At 48.0% G+C, this 14,709-nt stretch overlaps 1 protein-coding gene across 1 annotated transcript in view; it reads left to right on the forward strand.

Moving 5' to 3' along the window:
- Positions 1–327: 327 nt before the first annotated feature.
- The window catches only part of LRP3 (LDL receptor related protein 3), a 70,619-nt gene continuing 56,237 nt past the window's right edge, over positions 328–14,709 (forward strand). Inside the window, exon 1 of the mRNA XM_077452710.1 lies at positions 328–726. Within this exon, the coding sequence (XP_077308836.1) occupies positions 669–726 (58 nt within the window). The 5' untranslated portion in view covers positions 328–668. The remainder of the gene's footprint in view (positions 727–14,709) is intronic.

A 14,709-nucleotide genomic window follows, 5' to 3' on the forward strand; every position in this document is an offset into this window, starting at 1 on the left:
GTTATTATTATTGAAAACAATAATGATCATCTTATTATTGTTGTTGCTATTATTGAAAAGAATAATATCCATATTATTAGTGGTATTATTATTAATATTATTAGTAATATTTTTATTGCAATGATTATTGAAAATAATATCCATATTATTAGTATTATTATTATTGGTGTTGTTTGTATTATTGTTGTTTATTATTAAAAATAATAATGATGGTCTTATTGTTGTTGTTGTTGTGGGGTTAATGCAGGCGGTGGTGACACCTATCAGTGTCACACTGCCCTCCCCTTCCTTTTTAGATGATGTCAGTGCAGCAGTAGGGGAGGGGAGTTCTCAGACACACCAGCAGAGGGGGGCAGAGAGCCATCCAGCAGGGGGTGCCTCTTCCCCCAGCACAGGAGGGGTGTGCAGGAGGGTGACCTGTGCTGGTGGCAGGCTGGGTGGATGTCCTCAGCTGCAGAGAGTGATGCTCCTTCCTCCTCCTCCTCCTCCTCCTCCCATTCAGCACACACAGGATGCCGGCTCTGCTATTGCATGTGGCTGACAAGTCCTCCTCCTCATCCCCTTGTCTGACAACAGAGCCAGCTGATGTGGAGCCTCTCCCCTCCTGCACCCCCCTGGCCGGCTGACAAAGGACCCCAGCTCCCCCTCTCCTCCTCCTCTCTGTCACCATGTCACCATGGACTGTCAAGCTGGACTTCCTCCACCACATCTCCGTCCTTTGCTTCGGTGAGTGCCTATCCTCCCCCCCCTCCCCCCCTTTGTATCGCAACCACACTATTGCATTTGCAGGGAAATGTTGGATTATTGGGGGGGCAACGACTACAACCAACCTTTTCATTTGACCCGACCGAAGGTCCGGTGCATTGCTATAGGTTACTACCATTTACGCGCCGCCAGGAAGCCCAGAGGTGAGCGACGGCGGATCCGAAAGAGCGCAGTAACAGAATTCCTCGACTGCAGTAGAGTGTCAGCTCTTGCGAGCAAGGATTCCATTCCTACCTTGTTTCCATAATTGACTCGCTATCGTTACATTGTATCGTATTACGTTTCTTTCTACCTTTTAATTATTGAACTTTATTTTATAAAATTTTTTATTGCGACCACCTAAAATAAAAAATTTAAAAAAATAACAGGTTCCTGCACTTTGCGTCTTACTAATTCTCAACGCAGGCGGCGACGTCAGGAATTAAATCTCAGCAGGCAACGCGGGGTTAAAATGCTTTCCCCGAAAAATAAGGGGGGGGGGCTTTTTCTTTGCAGCTGCAGCAGCCCAGCGGGGTCTGCCCTGCGCTCGGCGGCTGTCTGCTGTCTTTTGAAGTGGCGTTTTTTTTTTCGCGTCCAGCCTGGCAAAGGCAAGGGTTAACCAGTATGATCTCATCGCGCTCGGGGCTCCAGGCTGCTTCGGTCGGCTCCCGCAATGCCCTGGGCTCTGTCTCAACCTGCGCCGAGGTTTGTGCGATTTTGGAATATTTCAGCTTTTTTTTTTTTTATCTTTATCAGTTTTTGTTATGTTTTATACAATGTAACACAGTTGGAGGAAATTATGGGGGGGCATAAGGGTTTGACCCCCCCCCCCCGCCACCTGGTGAACCTTTACTATTTGCCAGCATCAAGAAATGTTAGCTTTGTATTTGTAGATAAAAGACGTTTAGTTCGCCCAACACGTTGTAAACCATGGCTTTTTTTTTTTTGTTTCCACCTATTTTGTCATCAAAGATGAAAAAAAAGTTGAAAACAATAACGTTCCTGATCTCCTGCGACCTCTTTGCAGCCGCTTCCTGTGACTGCATGACATTTCTCAGGGAAGGTGACAACATCAGACCGTGTCTGCGTAATGTGTGTTGGGGACGGTCACTTGTAGTGTCCATTGGAAGGCAGGGTGACAACCCAATAGCACAATTAAGAGACAGGGAAGGAGCTTGGTCACCAGTGGCGGGTCACCTTTTGGGGAAGTGGCAAACATGCACCAACCCCCCCCCCCCCTGCACCGCTGGGCAGCGCAGCACTAACCACAGCGGCGGTCGCAGGACCATCCATGTCACTGACCCCCGCGGCCCTGACCACAGCGGCACCCGCAGGACCACCCGTGGCACTGACCACCCGCGGCACTGACCACAGCTGCACCCACAGGACCACCCGTGGCACTGACCACCTGCGGCACTGACCACAGCTGCACCCACAGGACCACCCGTGGGACTGACCACCCGCGGCACTGACCACAGCTGCACCCACAGGACCACCCGTGGCACTGATCACCCGCAGCACTGACCCCAGCTGCACCCACATGACCACCCGTGGCACTGACCACCCGCAGCACTGACCACAGCTGCACCCACAGGACCATCCGTGGCACTGACCACAGCGGCACCCAAAAGACCACCCGTGTCACTGACCACCAGCCGGACTACCCGATGCGTGGCGGGGCTCTCCTCCTCTCCCGCAGTGGTGGGCTGTCCTCTTCTCTTGCAGTGGCGGGCAGCGGAGGCCAAAGCGTTAGGCATCCAATAGGGTCGCCTGGCACTTTGACCAATCGGGAAACAGGTCTCACAGACCTGCCTGCTGATTGGCGGGGAGGAACTGTAGTGTGACCATAGCGAAAATTTATTTGCTATAGTCACCCAACAGGACGGGATCGGGACGCAGGGCACTGCGTCCCGAGCCCACCCTATCTTAAAGCCTATCAGAGCCTCCGGCTCTAATCATGTGCTTCTAAATACACACCCCCGCCTATCCCCGCCATAGGAATTCATGTGTCCGGTGTCCTGAAAGGGATAGGGAGGGCAGCGGAGGTGTCAGGGAGGGAGGTGGAGGTGTCGGGGGGGGGGGGGGCGCTGGAGTTGTTGGGGGGCAGGGAAGGTGTCAGGGGGGCAGCGGAGGTGTCAGGGTGGGCAGCAGAGGTTTACAAGGGGGGGGGGGCAGCGGAGGTGTTGGGGGGACAGCACCGTGCCCCCACAATGCACAGGCCGTCACTGGTGGTCACTATGACAGGAAGAGCCTGAGCAAGGGCCGTCATGGCAGGATCAGCAGAAATTATTTTAATAAAAGCTGGAGGTTTATCACCCCTCCCCCGTTGAAACTGAATGAGGCTTTTGAAATTGTGCGCCTTCACTTGAAATCAAAGCCGCATGTAAGTGCGACTTTAAGTGCGCCTTGGCTGACATCCGTGCGACTTCATGCACAGATGTCTATGCAAGTCCCACCAAAAATAATGCTGGCTTTTTTTTTTTTCGTTTAAACCGTTGCGGCATCGCAAAGTTGGCGTTGCTCCGATTTGAACAGTTCCATTGCCGACAATGAGGTGCGACTAGTCATGCGATTTGGGAAAGAGCGTTGTCACTCTGTAACAGGAAGAGCCTGAACAGCGGTCGTCATGGCAGGCTTAAGGAGGAATTATTTTAATAAAATCTGCAGATTTAGCCCCTGTTGAGACTGAATGAAGCTTTTCAAATCATGCGACTTCACTTGAATTTCAAAACCGCATGTCAGTGCAATTGCAAGTGTGATTTGGCTGATATCTGTGTGACTTCAGGCACAGATGTCTATGGTAGGTCCACCAAAAATACTTTTCTTTTCAAATCGCTGCGGCGCCGCAAAGTCAGTTTTGAACAGTTCCATTGACCGCAATAGGGTGCGGCTTGTCGTGCGATTTTGACCTGTCAAATCGCATGAGAGGTTGCACCGGTATGAACGGAGGCTTAAGAATTATGAAAATAACTTTAAAAATGAGATTTAGGGCCAGGGTCACAGCTTTGTGTGGTGGGAACAGGTGCAAAATTCCCCTTAGGAGACGCACGGTGTTGCCAATAATTGGCACCCCGATGCAGTTTGCAAACCTGTGCCTGATTGCATGCGCCAAACCAGCACCATGCGGCTCGGTGCAGCACGTTCTTGGAAAAGAGTCCGGGACATCCTGTGTGTAGCGCAGTGTATTGAAATTAATTGGCTTCCCTACACGCGATGCACGGAAAAGCGCTAGTGCGTGGTTTGCACCTGTGGCACTTTTTTTACCACCCCTCTGAACAACGATCTGTGGCTGCCAGGCATTCGAGGGGTAAAACTGCCACTTCCAGAATGCCTGTCTTTTTTTTTTTTTTTTGCTCGCAGTTGCGGAGCGGCCCCTTTCATTTGGGTTGGGTTTGGTGGTGATACTGCCCACCGAACACCAATAGGGTATATTATTTTGCTGTGCCCATGGAGCAATGCATGGGCGCAGCAAAATAAAAGCAGCTGCATATTATCCTTTAGGTCTCGTTCACACCAAATCCGACTTTGAAATCGTGCGACTTCACTTGCAATCAAAAGACGCATGCCAGTGCGACTTCAGGTGCAACTTAGCCGATATCTGTGCGGTTATATACACAGATGTCTATGCAAGTTGCACCACGAAATCTGCAAAAATAGTCCAGGAACTTCTTTTTCAAATCGGTGCGAAGCCGTCTTTGCGGTTTTCAATGCCGACAATAGGGTGCGACTAGTCACGCCATTTGGACCTGTCAAATCGCATGACAAGTCGCACCGATGTGACCGGGGGCTAAGGTAGGCAGTGGGGCCGCACCGATACTGGTATCAGTGCCAATACCGGGTATTTGTATGAAGTACTCGTATTCGTGCAAATGCTCCAATACCTGAAACCCTTACCTTTTGTAGTGCGATTTTAGCCCATACAATATGAATTGTCTCAAATAATCGCATGCGATTTGAACAGGAATGCAGTGCAATTCCTGTCTGAATGGCATGTGGTTTCCCCCACTGCTCCTGTGTGAACCCAGGCTTGTCATAGTGCCTTCACCTTGCCATTCAGACAGGAGCGGTGCGGGAAACTGCATGCGATTTGAACGGGAATCGCACCACTTTCCTGTTCAAAGTGCATGTGATTCTTTGCAGTGCGATTTGATCTCATTCATTTTATACGGGCTCAAATTGCATCACAAATGATATCGGTACTCAGCATCCTGGAGTACTTGACCTTAAGTATATTCAATATTTGTACTGACTGGTAAAAAACTGTATTGTTGCAACCCTGATAGGCAGTCAAGGGGTGGTCGAGGGGGCGGTTAAACTGTGGCTCAGCTGTCTGTTTTCCCTGTCAGCTTGTCCCTGCAGCCATGTCAGCCTACAAGTCCCTGTTCCCACCTTAATTAACCCCTTCCTGCCCAGACCTGGCGTCTCTTTATCAAGGTTTTTACCTGCCTGAGGGGCGGGAAGGACTGGCCAATCACGTGACCATATGGTTAGCAGTAACAGTGGCCACATGATCAGGGCCCTGTCCCATTTGGGGACATCTCAGTCACTGTGCTGGGAGCATACAGGACAGAAACCTCAGCCATCCATGGACATTTATAATATCTTACAAAAGTAAGTACACCTCTGACATTTTTGTAAATATTTTCTTCTATCTTCTTATGTGACAACACTGAAGAAATGACACTTGTCTACAATGTAAAGTAGTGAGTGTACAGCTTGTATAACAGTGTAAATTTGCTGTCCCCTCAGAATAACTCAACACACAGCCATTAATGTCTAAACCGCTGGCAACAAAAGTGAGTACAACCCTAAGTGAAAATGTCCAAATTGTGCCCAATTAGCCATTTTCCCTCCCCCAGTGTCATGTGACTCGTTAGTGTTACAAGGTCTCAGGTGTGAATGGGGAGCAGGTGTGTTAAATTTGGTGTTATCACAAAGAACTCTCTGAGGATCTGAAAAAAAGAATTGTTGCTCTACATAAAGATGGCCTAGGCCAGTGATGGCGAACCTTGGCACCCCAGATGTTTTGGAACTACATTTCCCATGATGCTCCACTATACTGCAGAGTGCAAGAGCATCATGGGAAATGTAGTTCCAAAACATCTGGGGTGCCAAGGTTCACCATCACTGGTCTAGGCTATAAGAAGATTGCCAAGACCTGGAAACTGAGCTGCAGCATGATGGCCAAGACAATACAGCGGTTTAACAGGACAGGTTCCACTCAGAACAGGCCTCGCCATGGCCAACCAAAGAAGTTGAGTGCACGTGCTCAGCGTCATATCCAGAGGTTGTCTTTGGGAAATAGACGTATGAGTGCTGCCAGCATTTCTGCAGAGGGTGAAGGGGTGGGGGGTCAGCCTGTCAGTGCTCAGACCATACGCAGCACACTGCATCAAATTGGTCTGCATGGCTGTCATCCCAGAAGGAAGCCTCTTCTAAAGATGATGCACAAGAAAGCCTGCAAACAGTTTGCTGAAGACAAGCAGACTAAGGACATGGATTACTGGAACCATATCCTGTGGTCTGATGAGACCAAGATAAATGTATTTGGTTCAGATGGTGTCAAGCTTTGTGGCGGCAACCAGGTGAGGAGCACAAAGACAAGTGTGTCTTGCCTACAGTGAAGCATGGTGGTGGGAGTGTCATGGTCTGGGGCTGCATGAGTGCTGCCGGCACTGGGGAGCTACAGTTCATTGAGGGAGCCATGAATGCCAACATGTACTGTAACATACTGAAGCAGAGCATGACCCCCCTCCCTTCAGAGACTGGGCCGCAGGGCAGTATTCCAACATAACGACCCCAAACACACCTCCAAGACCACCACTGCCTTGCTAAAGAAGTTGAGGGTAAAGGTGATGGACTGGCCAAGCATGTCTCCAGACCTAAACCTTATTGAGCATCTGTGGGACATCCTCAAATAGAAGGTGGAGGAGCACAAGGTCTCCAACATCCACCAGCTCCGTGATGGTGTCATGGAGGAGGGGAAGAGGACTCCAGTGATAACCTGTGAAGCTCTGGTGACCTCCATGCCCAAGAGGGTTAAGGCAGTGCTGGAAAATAATGGTGGCCACACAAAATATTGCCAATTTGGATATTTTCACTTAGGGGTGTACTCACTTTTGTTTCCAGCGGTTTAGACATTAATGGCTGTGTGTTGCGTTATTTTGAGGGGACAGCAAATTTACACAGTTATACAAGCTGTACACTCACTACTTTACATTGTAGACAAGTGTCATTTCTTCAGTGTTGTCACATGAAAAGATTGACATAAATGTGACTGGGGGGTGTACTTACTTTTGTGAGATACTGTATGTGCAGCATGTGGGTGTTAAAGCCCATCCCCTTGGCCGCCACACATGTGCATTACGTGGGTGGCAAGAGGTTATGCATGCACAAATGGTTCATTTCGGGGAAGGCCATTCAACCTACCAGCGTGTTTTCAGAATGTGGCAGGAAACTGGAGCTCCCACCGGAAGCGGGCATACTCCATGCAGATATTATCCCTGCCAGGAAGCAACTCTGTAACTCCGGTGCTGCAAGACTCATAGATATTGCAGTGAATATATCTACATGCCCCCATTTTTTTTTTTTTACTACGGATTTAAAGGGAGCCTGTCAGGATAGCAATATGTGGGGCTGCCCCTGCTGATTTGTCTGTAAAGGTGACCCTCCTCCTCTCCGGCATGTCATCTTCATCCTTAAGGGGAGAAATAGTCCCACATCATTGGCATCAGTGGGAGGAACAGGGTCCCGTCATTGTTGTGAGTGGGAGGAACAGTGCCCCATCACTGGCGTCAGAGGGAGGAATAGTGCCCCATCACTGGCGTCAGAGGGAGGAATAGTGCCCCATCATTGGTGTCAGTGGGAGGAATAGTGCCCCATCATTAGTGTCAGTGGGAGGAATAGTGTCCCATCATTAGTGTCAGTGGGAGGAATAGTGCCCCATCATTGGTGTCAGTGGGAGGAATAGTGCCCCATCATTGGTGTCAGTGGGAGGAATAGTGTCCCATCATTAGTGTCAGTGGGAGGAATAGTGTCCCATCATTAGTGTCAGTGGGAGGAATAGTGCCCCATCATTGGTGTCAGTGGGAGGAATAGTGTCCCATCATTGGTGTCAGTGGAAGGAATAGTGTCCCATCATTAGTGTCAGTGGGAGGAATAGTGCCCCATCATTGGTGTCAGTGGAAGGAATAGTTCCCCATCATTGGTGTCAGTGGGAGGAATAGTGTCCCATCATTGGTGTCAGTGGAAGGAATAGTTCCCCATCATTGGTGTCAGTGGGAGGAATAGTGTCCCATCATTGGTGTCAGTGGAAGGAATAGTTCCCCATCATTGGTGTCAGTGGGAGGAATAGTGTCCCATCATTGGTGTCAGTGGAAGGAATAGTGTCCCATCATTGGTGTCAGTGGAAGGAATAGTGTCCCATCATTAGTGTCAGTGGGAGGAATAGTGTCCCATCATTGGTGTCAGTGGGAGGAAAAGTGCCCCATCATTGGTGTCAGTGGAAGGAATAGTTCCCCATCATTGGTGTCAGTGGGAGGAATAGTGCCCCATCATTGGTGTCAGTGGGAGGAATAGTGTCCCATCATTGGTGTCAGTGGAAGGAATAGTGTCCCATCATTAGTGTCAGTGGGAGGAATAGTGTCCCATCATTGGTATCAGTGGGAGGAATAGTGCCCCATCATTGGTGTCTGTGGCAGGAATAGTACCCCATCATTGGTATTAGTGGGAGGAGTAGTGCCCCATCATTGGTGTCAATGGGAGGAATAGTGCACTGAGGACCAGATAAAGACAAGTAAGCGGCCGCAGTTTGGAGACCACTGGCCAAGGGGGTACAGAAAGGAAAGATATACTCGCCTAATCCTCCAATCCTCCCAGCAAAAGACCAGTCCCTTTGGCCCCTGCACCCCCCTTCCGCGGTCCAGTGGTAGACTGTTCCTGACATCATCCTGCTCGTAGACCTGCTCTGAATGTGAAGACGTCAGGAACAGTCCACTGCTGGACATGGGGGAGTGCAGTTTTTCCAGAGGATTGAAGTATCGGGTGAGTATGTGTTCACTCCAAGACAAAACAAGCAATTAACCCACCACAGCCCCACTGCATGGTAAAAAAAAAAAAAAAAACATTTGCCCGGAGTTCTGCTTTAAACATAGACTTTCATTTTAAAGGTTTAGAACGCCAACACATGGCAGAGCCGGAGATCCGTATCCCTATTTTATCTTCAAATGGCGGAAAATCTAAGTGCTATGGATGGAGCGCTCAGCTCTCCAATTACCGTCAGATCTGAGCTGTATGCAGACCGCGGTGAGACGCATTCGCTTATTTACTGTTAGTTATTGGCATTTAAAGTGAACCCATACTTCAGGGCAAAACAACAATCTATGGAGCTCGTACTTCTCTTCTCTTCCTCCTGCTGCAAAGATGTAAAAGAAAACCGCTAAGGCGGTCTAGCCAGTGCTTACCCACCACCATGTGACTGCACTGCAGCCTGGTGATTGGCTGCTTAGGCAGCCATTGCTGTTCAGTGGTAGGAGAAGGGGTAAGCTCTCCACACCTGGTAATACCTCATTGCTCCAGCAGGGGAGCAATTGGAAGGTAAGAATATGAAGGTGGGGCTTCCGAAACGCTTGTCTGACAGCCCCGGACCCCCCCCCCCCCCAAACAAAATTAGCAGTAAAGTAAAATTGAGTATTAATACAGAACTAAACTGTATCTGAGCGCCACAAACTTATTTTTATTATTCAAGGCACACCCCCGCACCCATCCATCCATGTCTCCATGCTTTATTTTGTTAAAAAAATCACTTTAAAAAACATCCTTCTAGCATTTCTAGCAGAGGCCATCTTAAGTAAGGGCAGATGATTCATGTAGCTGTTTTACTTGATAGAATCCATCTGCCCTTAGCTCAGGCATGCAGGCAGGAGGGTGTGATTAGCTGAGAAAAAAACACCCCCCCCCCCCCTCGAAAGCTCCTGGGATGTACGACATCATTTTGGCCTAGGCCAAAAACCAGGAAGCAGAGGACACATTGTGGGAGAGCAAAAGGAAGAAGATGACAGGTGAGTTTTCTACAGTTCATCAAGTAATGCAGCAGAAGTCTGGTGGAACCCAACTATGGGAATAACTGTATGTAAATGGAAAAGCATTTAGAACTTTACCATCATTGTGAAATGCGCCATATCTTTAGAACCATTTTTTAGAACACTTGACCGTCATTTACGTTCCTAGGTTATGGAGTTTAAAGAAAGGTTTAAACCAGGGGTCTCCAACTGGCAGCCCTCCAGCTTGTGCGGAACTACAAGTCCCATCATGCCTCTGCCTGAGGAAGTGATGCTTGTAACTGTCGGCCTTGCAATGCCTCATGGGACTTGTAGTTTCGTAAACAGCTGGAGGGCCTCCAGTTTGAGACCCCCTGCTCTAAACCAAGCCTCCATAGTGTGTGTAGTGAGGAACATCAACACGACAGCAAAGATTGCAATGTTGGGAGTGCTGGGTCTATCCACTAATCTTTATAAAACAACACGGAATAGCCAATGCCAGGGGGGTGTGGGAGAAAATACCCACTTCAGGTCGGGAGTAAGTGGTGGCTTGATGGCATCAGGTCTGCTGAGTAAGAAAGTGGTCCCTTCAGTGTCATACACCTGGTGGCCGGGGACTCCAGGATGAATGGCCCTTGGGTGTCCAGTGGGAATCCCAAGCATCTAACCTCTAACCACTGATATCAGAGTAGGGCCTTGTTAATGTAATTTTTGTAAGGCTCCTGACATGGCCTTGGGCCAAATTGAATAGCAATGTAAGCTAGGTGGTGACCCGGAGAGATGGCGATCTGGGGCACTGGCTTGCCATCGTGGAAAACCCATATATACTTTTCCAGTGGGATCCTGCCATGGGAAAAATGGGAACTGGTTGAACAACTCACCATTAGGGTCGCTACATCCATCTATCTGTCTGTCTGTCTGTCTGTCTGTCTGTCTGTCTGTCTGTCTGTCTGTCTGTCTATCTATCTACAAGGTGTATCTATCTATGGATCTATTGATCTATCAATTTATCCTTCCCATATCTATCTATCTATCTATCTATGAATCTATCAATTGATCAACCTACCCATCCCATATCTGTCTGTCTATCTATAACGTGTTCCTAATTCTATCTATCTATGAATGTATCGGTTTATCAATTTATCCATCCCATATACAGTATCTCACAAAAGTGAGTACACCCCTCACAGTTTTGTAAATATTTCATTCTATCTTTTCATGTGACAACACTGAAGAAATGACACTTGTCTACAATGTAAAGTAGTGAGTGTAAAGCTTGTATAACAGTGTAAATTTGTTGTCCCCTCAAAATAACTCAACACACAGCCATTAATGTCTAAACCGCTGGCAACAAAAGTGAGTACACCCCTAAGTGAAAATGTCCAAATTGGGCCCAAAGTGTCAACATTTTGTGTGGCCACCATTATTTTCCAGCACTGCTTTAACCCTCTTGGGCATGGAGGTCATCAGAGCTTCACAGGTTGCCACTGGTGTCCTCTTCCCCTCCTCCATGATGACATCACGGAGCTGGTGGATGTTGGAGACCTTGTGCTCCTCCACCTTCCATTTGGGGATGCCTCACAGATGCTCAATAGGGTTTAGGTCTGGAGACATGCTTGACCAGTCCATCACCTTTATCCTCAGCTTCTTTAGCAAGGCAGTGGTCATCTTGGAGGTGTGTTTGGAGTCGTCATCATGTTGGAATACTGCCCTGCGGCCCAGTCTCTGAAGGGAGGGGATCATGCTTTTCTTCAGTATGTCACAGTACATGTTGGCATTCATGGTTCCCTCAATAATCTGTAGCTCCCCAGTACCGGCAGCACTCATACAGCCCCAGACCATGACGCTCCCATCACCATGCTTGACTGTAAGACACACTTGTCTTTGTACTCCTCACCAGGTTGCCTCCACACACGCTTGTCACCATCTGAACCAAATAAGTTTATCTTGGTCTCATCAGATCACAGGACACGGTTCTAGTAATCCATGTCCTTAGTCTGCTTTTCTTCAGCAAACTGCAGGCTTTCTTGTGCATCATCCTTAGAAGAGGCTTCCTTCTGGGACTACAGCCATGCAGACCAATTTGATGCAGTGTGCGGCGTATGGTCTGAGCACTGACAGGCTGACCCCCCACCCCTTCAACCTCTGCAGCAAAGCTGGCAGCACTCATACGTCTGTTTCCCAAAGACCATCTCTGGATATGATGCTGAGCACGTGCACTCAACTTCTTTGGTGGACCGTGGTGAGGTCTGTCCTGAGTGGAACCTGTCCTGTTAAACCGCTGTATGGTCTTGGCCACCATGCTGCAGCTCAGTTTCAGGGTCTTGGCAATCTTCTTATAACCTAGGTTATCTTTATGTAGAGCAATAATTATTTTTTTCAGATCCTCAGAGAGTTCTTTGCCATGAGGTGCCATGTTGAACTTCCAGTGACCAGTATGAGAGAGTGAGAGCGATAACACCAAATTTAACACACCTGCTCCCCATTCACACCTGAGACCTTGTAACACTAACGAGTCACATGACACCGGGGAGGGAAAATGGCGAATTGGGCCCAATTTGGACATTTTCACTTAGAGGTGTACTCACATTTTGTTGCCAGAGGTTTAGACATTAATGGCTGTGTGTTGAGTTATTTTGAGAGGACAACAAATTTACACTGTTATACAAGCTGTACACTCACTACTTTACATTGTAGACAAGTGTCATTTCTTCAGTGTTGTCACATGAAAAGATAGAATAAAATATTTACAAACATCTGAGGGGTGTACTCACTTTTGTGAGATACTGTATATCTATCTATTTATCTGTCAATCTAGCAATCAATCAAGTTATCAATGCATCTATTGATTGAGCAACATTTCTACCCCATATCTATCTATCCATCTGTCTATTTATCTATCAATTTGTCCATCACATATTTTTATGTCTATTTTTCTATTGATGTATCTATCTATTTACCTTTTATTTGTTGGTCCGGACATTAGAATGGAGTAGAACAGTTACCTGTAGTATTATTTTGGCTATAAAAGTTTTTTTTTTGTTTCATACATTTTATAAAGCTTTTATCTTTGATTAGTAATTGGCGTTTTGTGTACTTGGTGTTGTTTGTGTCTTTGGCGTTGTCTGGGTTGGACGGATGACAGCGATGACTGTGTTCGGGGAAACAATTCCTGGGAGATTTGTGCTGTGTGACACGCCATGGTCTGTAGATCTCTCCTCACTCCCTGCCTTGTGTAACATCAGCCTTACATCATCTGTGGCACCTAACAGGGTGTATAAATAACCAGGACGGTGACAGTGAGAGATCATAACATGGCGCTCTCCTAATGACAGGGTGCAGCCTCTGTGCCGTCAGCGGTCTCCACTTCCATAGACCTCAACTGAGCAGGATCAGGATGTGCCATCTTCAGGTGGATGGCGGGTCTTAAAGTGGACCTGTCATCAGACATATTTTCTCATGTTAAATAATGTATCAGTGTAACCCTTCCAGGTATTTATTTCCTCTCATGGAGATCACTGCACCCTCACAATGCCTTCATTTGCTTTTCTCTCCAAAAATACAATGCCATCTTTGTTCAGACATCATCCATGGTCACTATCTACTTCCTGGACTGAGATGCCAGGTGTCAGAGATGACACAATAATGTAAATCCTGGTTCATATGCAGTTCTTAGCTGTATTCACAAATGTCTGACACAGATCAGCCCCTGCTGCAGCCTCTCACCTCGTGACTTGTTCCAAAGTTACAATCGGATCACCAGGGGGAGGGGGAGGAGACTGAGAAAATGCTTTCTCTTGCTTGTAGCAGACTATGACATCATCTCAGCCTAGGCAAAGTCACTAAGTGGCACTCAAGGGTGGCTTCTTAATGATAAAAGTTACGGATCCCAGGACACAGTTAACCCGACCTGCGGCCACATTTTATCTACTTTCTAAGTGAGCGCACCCAATCCACGGCCACTTTAAATGTTGGTCCCACCCAGATATTCCAGCTAAATATGTGGGGACTGCAGATCACCCCTTCTACTGGTTGGTTCTGCCCACATAGCCTTGATTAGTAAAGCTTTTTAAGTTACTGCACATGTGCAGAAACTCAAGGTTGATGTTGTGATCCTGGGACACTACAGGTGGGAGAGAAGGCCAAAGTGCTGGACTGTCCTGGCACATTTGGGACAGGAAGCCAAGATGTGGGACTATCCTGACGACAAATCAAGGCCAGAGAGCCAATATGCAGGACTGGCAAACCTGGGTCAGGGGACCAAGATGGAAGACTGTCCTGGCAAATCTGGGACAGAGAGTCTGCACGCGAGACTGTCTTGGCAAACCTGGGACAGAGGGACAAGATGTGGAACTATCCTGGCAAATCCAGGATAGAGGGCCAAGATGTAGGACTATCCTGTAAAATGGAGGAGAGAGGGCTGAGATGGGGGACAGAAAGCCAAGATGTGGGACTGTCCTGATATTTCAGGGACAGAGGGCCAAGATGCAGGACTGTCCTGATAAATCTGGGACAGAGGGCCAAGATGCGAGACTGTCCTGATAAATCTGGGACAGAGGGCCAAGATGCGAGACTGTCCTGATAAATCTGGGACAGAGGGCCAAGATGCGAGACTGTCCTGATAAATCTGGGACAGAGGGCCAAGATGCGAGACTGTCCTGATAAATCTGGGACAGAGGGCCAAGATGCGAGACTGTCCTGATAAATCTGGGACAGAGGACCAAGATGCGGGACTGTCCTGATAAATCCAGGACAGAGGGTCAAGATGCGGGTCTGTCCTGATAAATCCGGGACAGAGTGCCAAGATGTGGGACTATTCTGATAAATTTGAGACAGAGGGCCAAGATGCTGGACTTTCCTAATAAATCCGGGACAGAGTGCCAAGGTGCGGGACTGTCCTGAAAACAAACGTTTTGAAGAAGCACTG

This window comes from Lithobates pipiens, unplaced genomic scaffold, assembly GCF_037356315.1.
Source record: "Lithobates pipiens isolate NorthernLeopardFrog02 unplaced genomic scaffold, aLitPip1_a1.2 Scaffold_10, whole genome shotgun sequence".
NCBI lineage: Eukaryota > Metazoa > Chordata > Amphibia > Anura > Ranidae > Lithobates > Lithobates pipiens.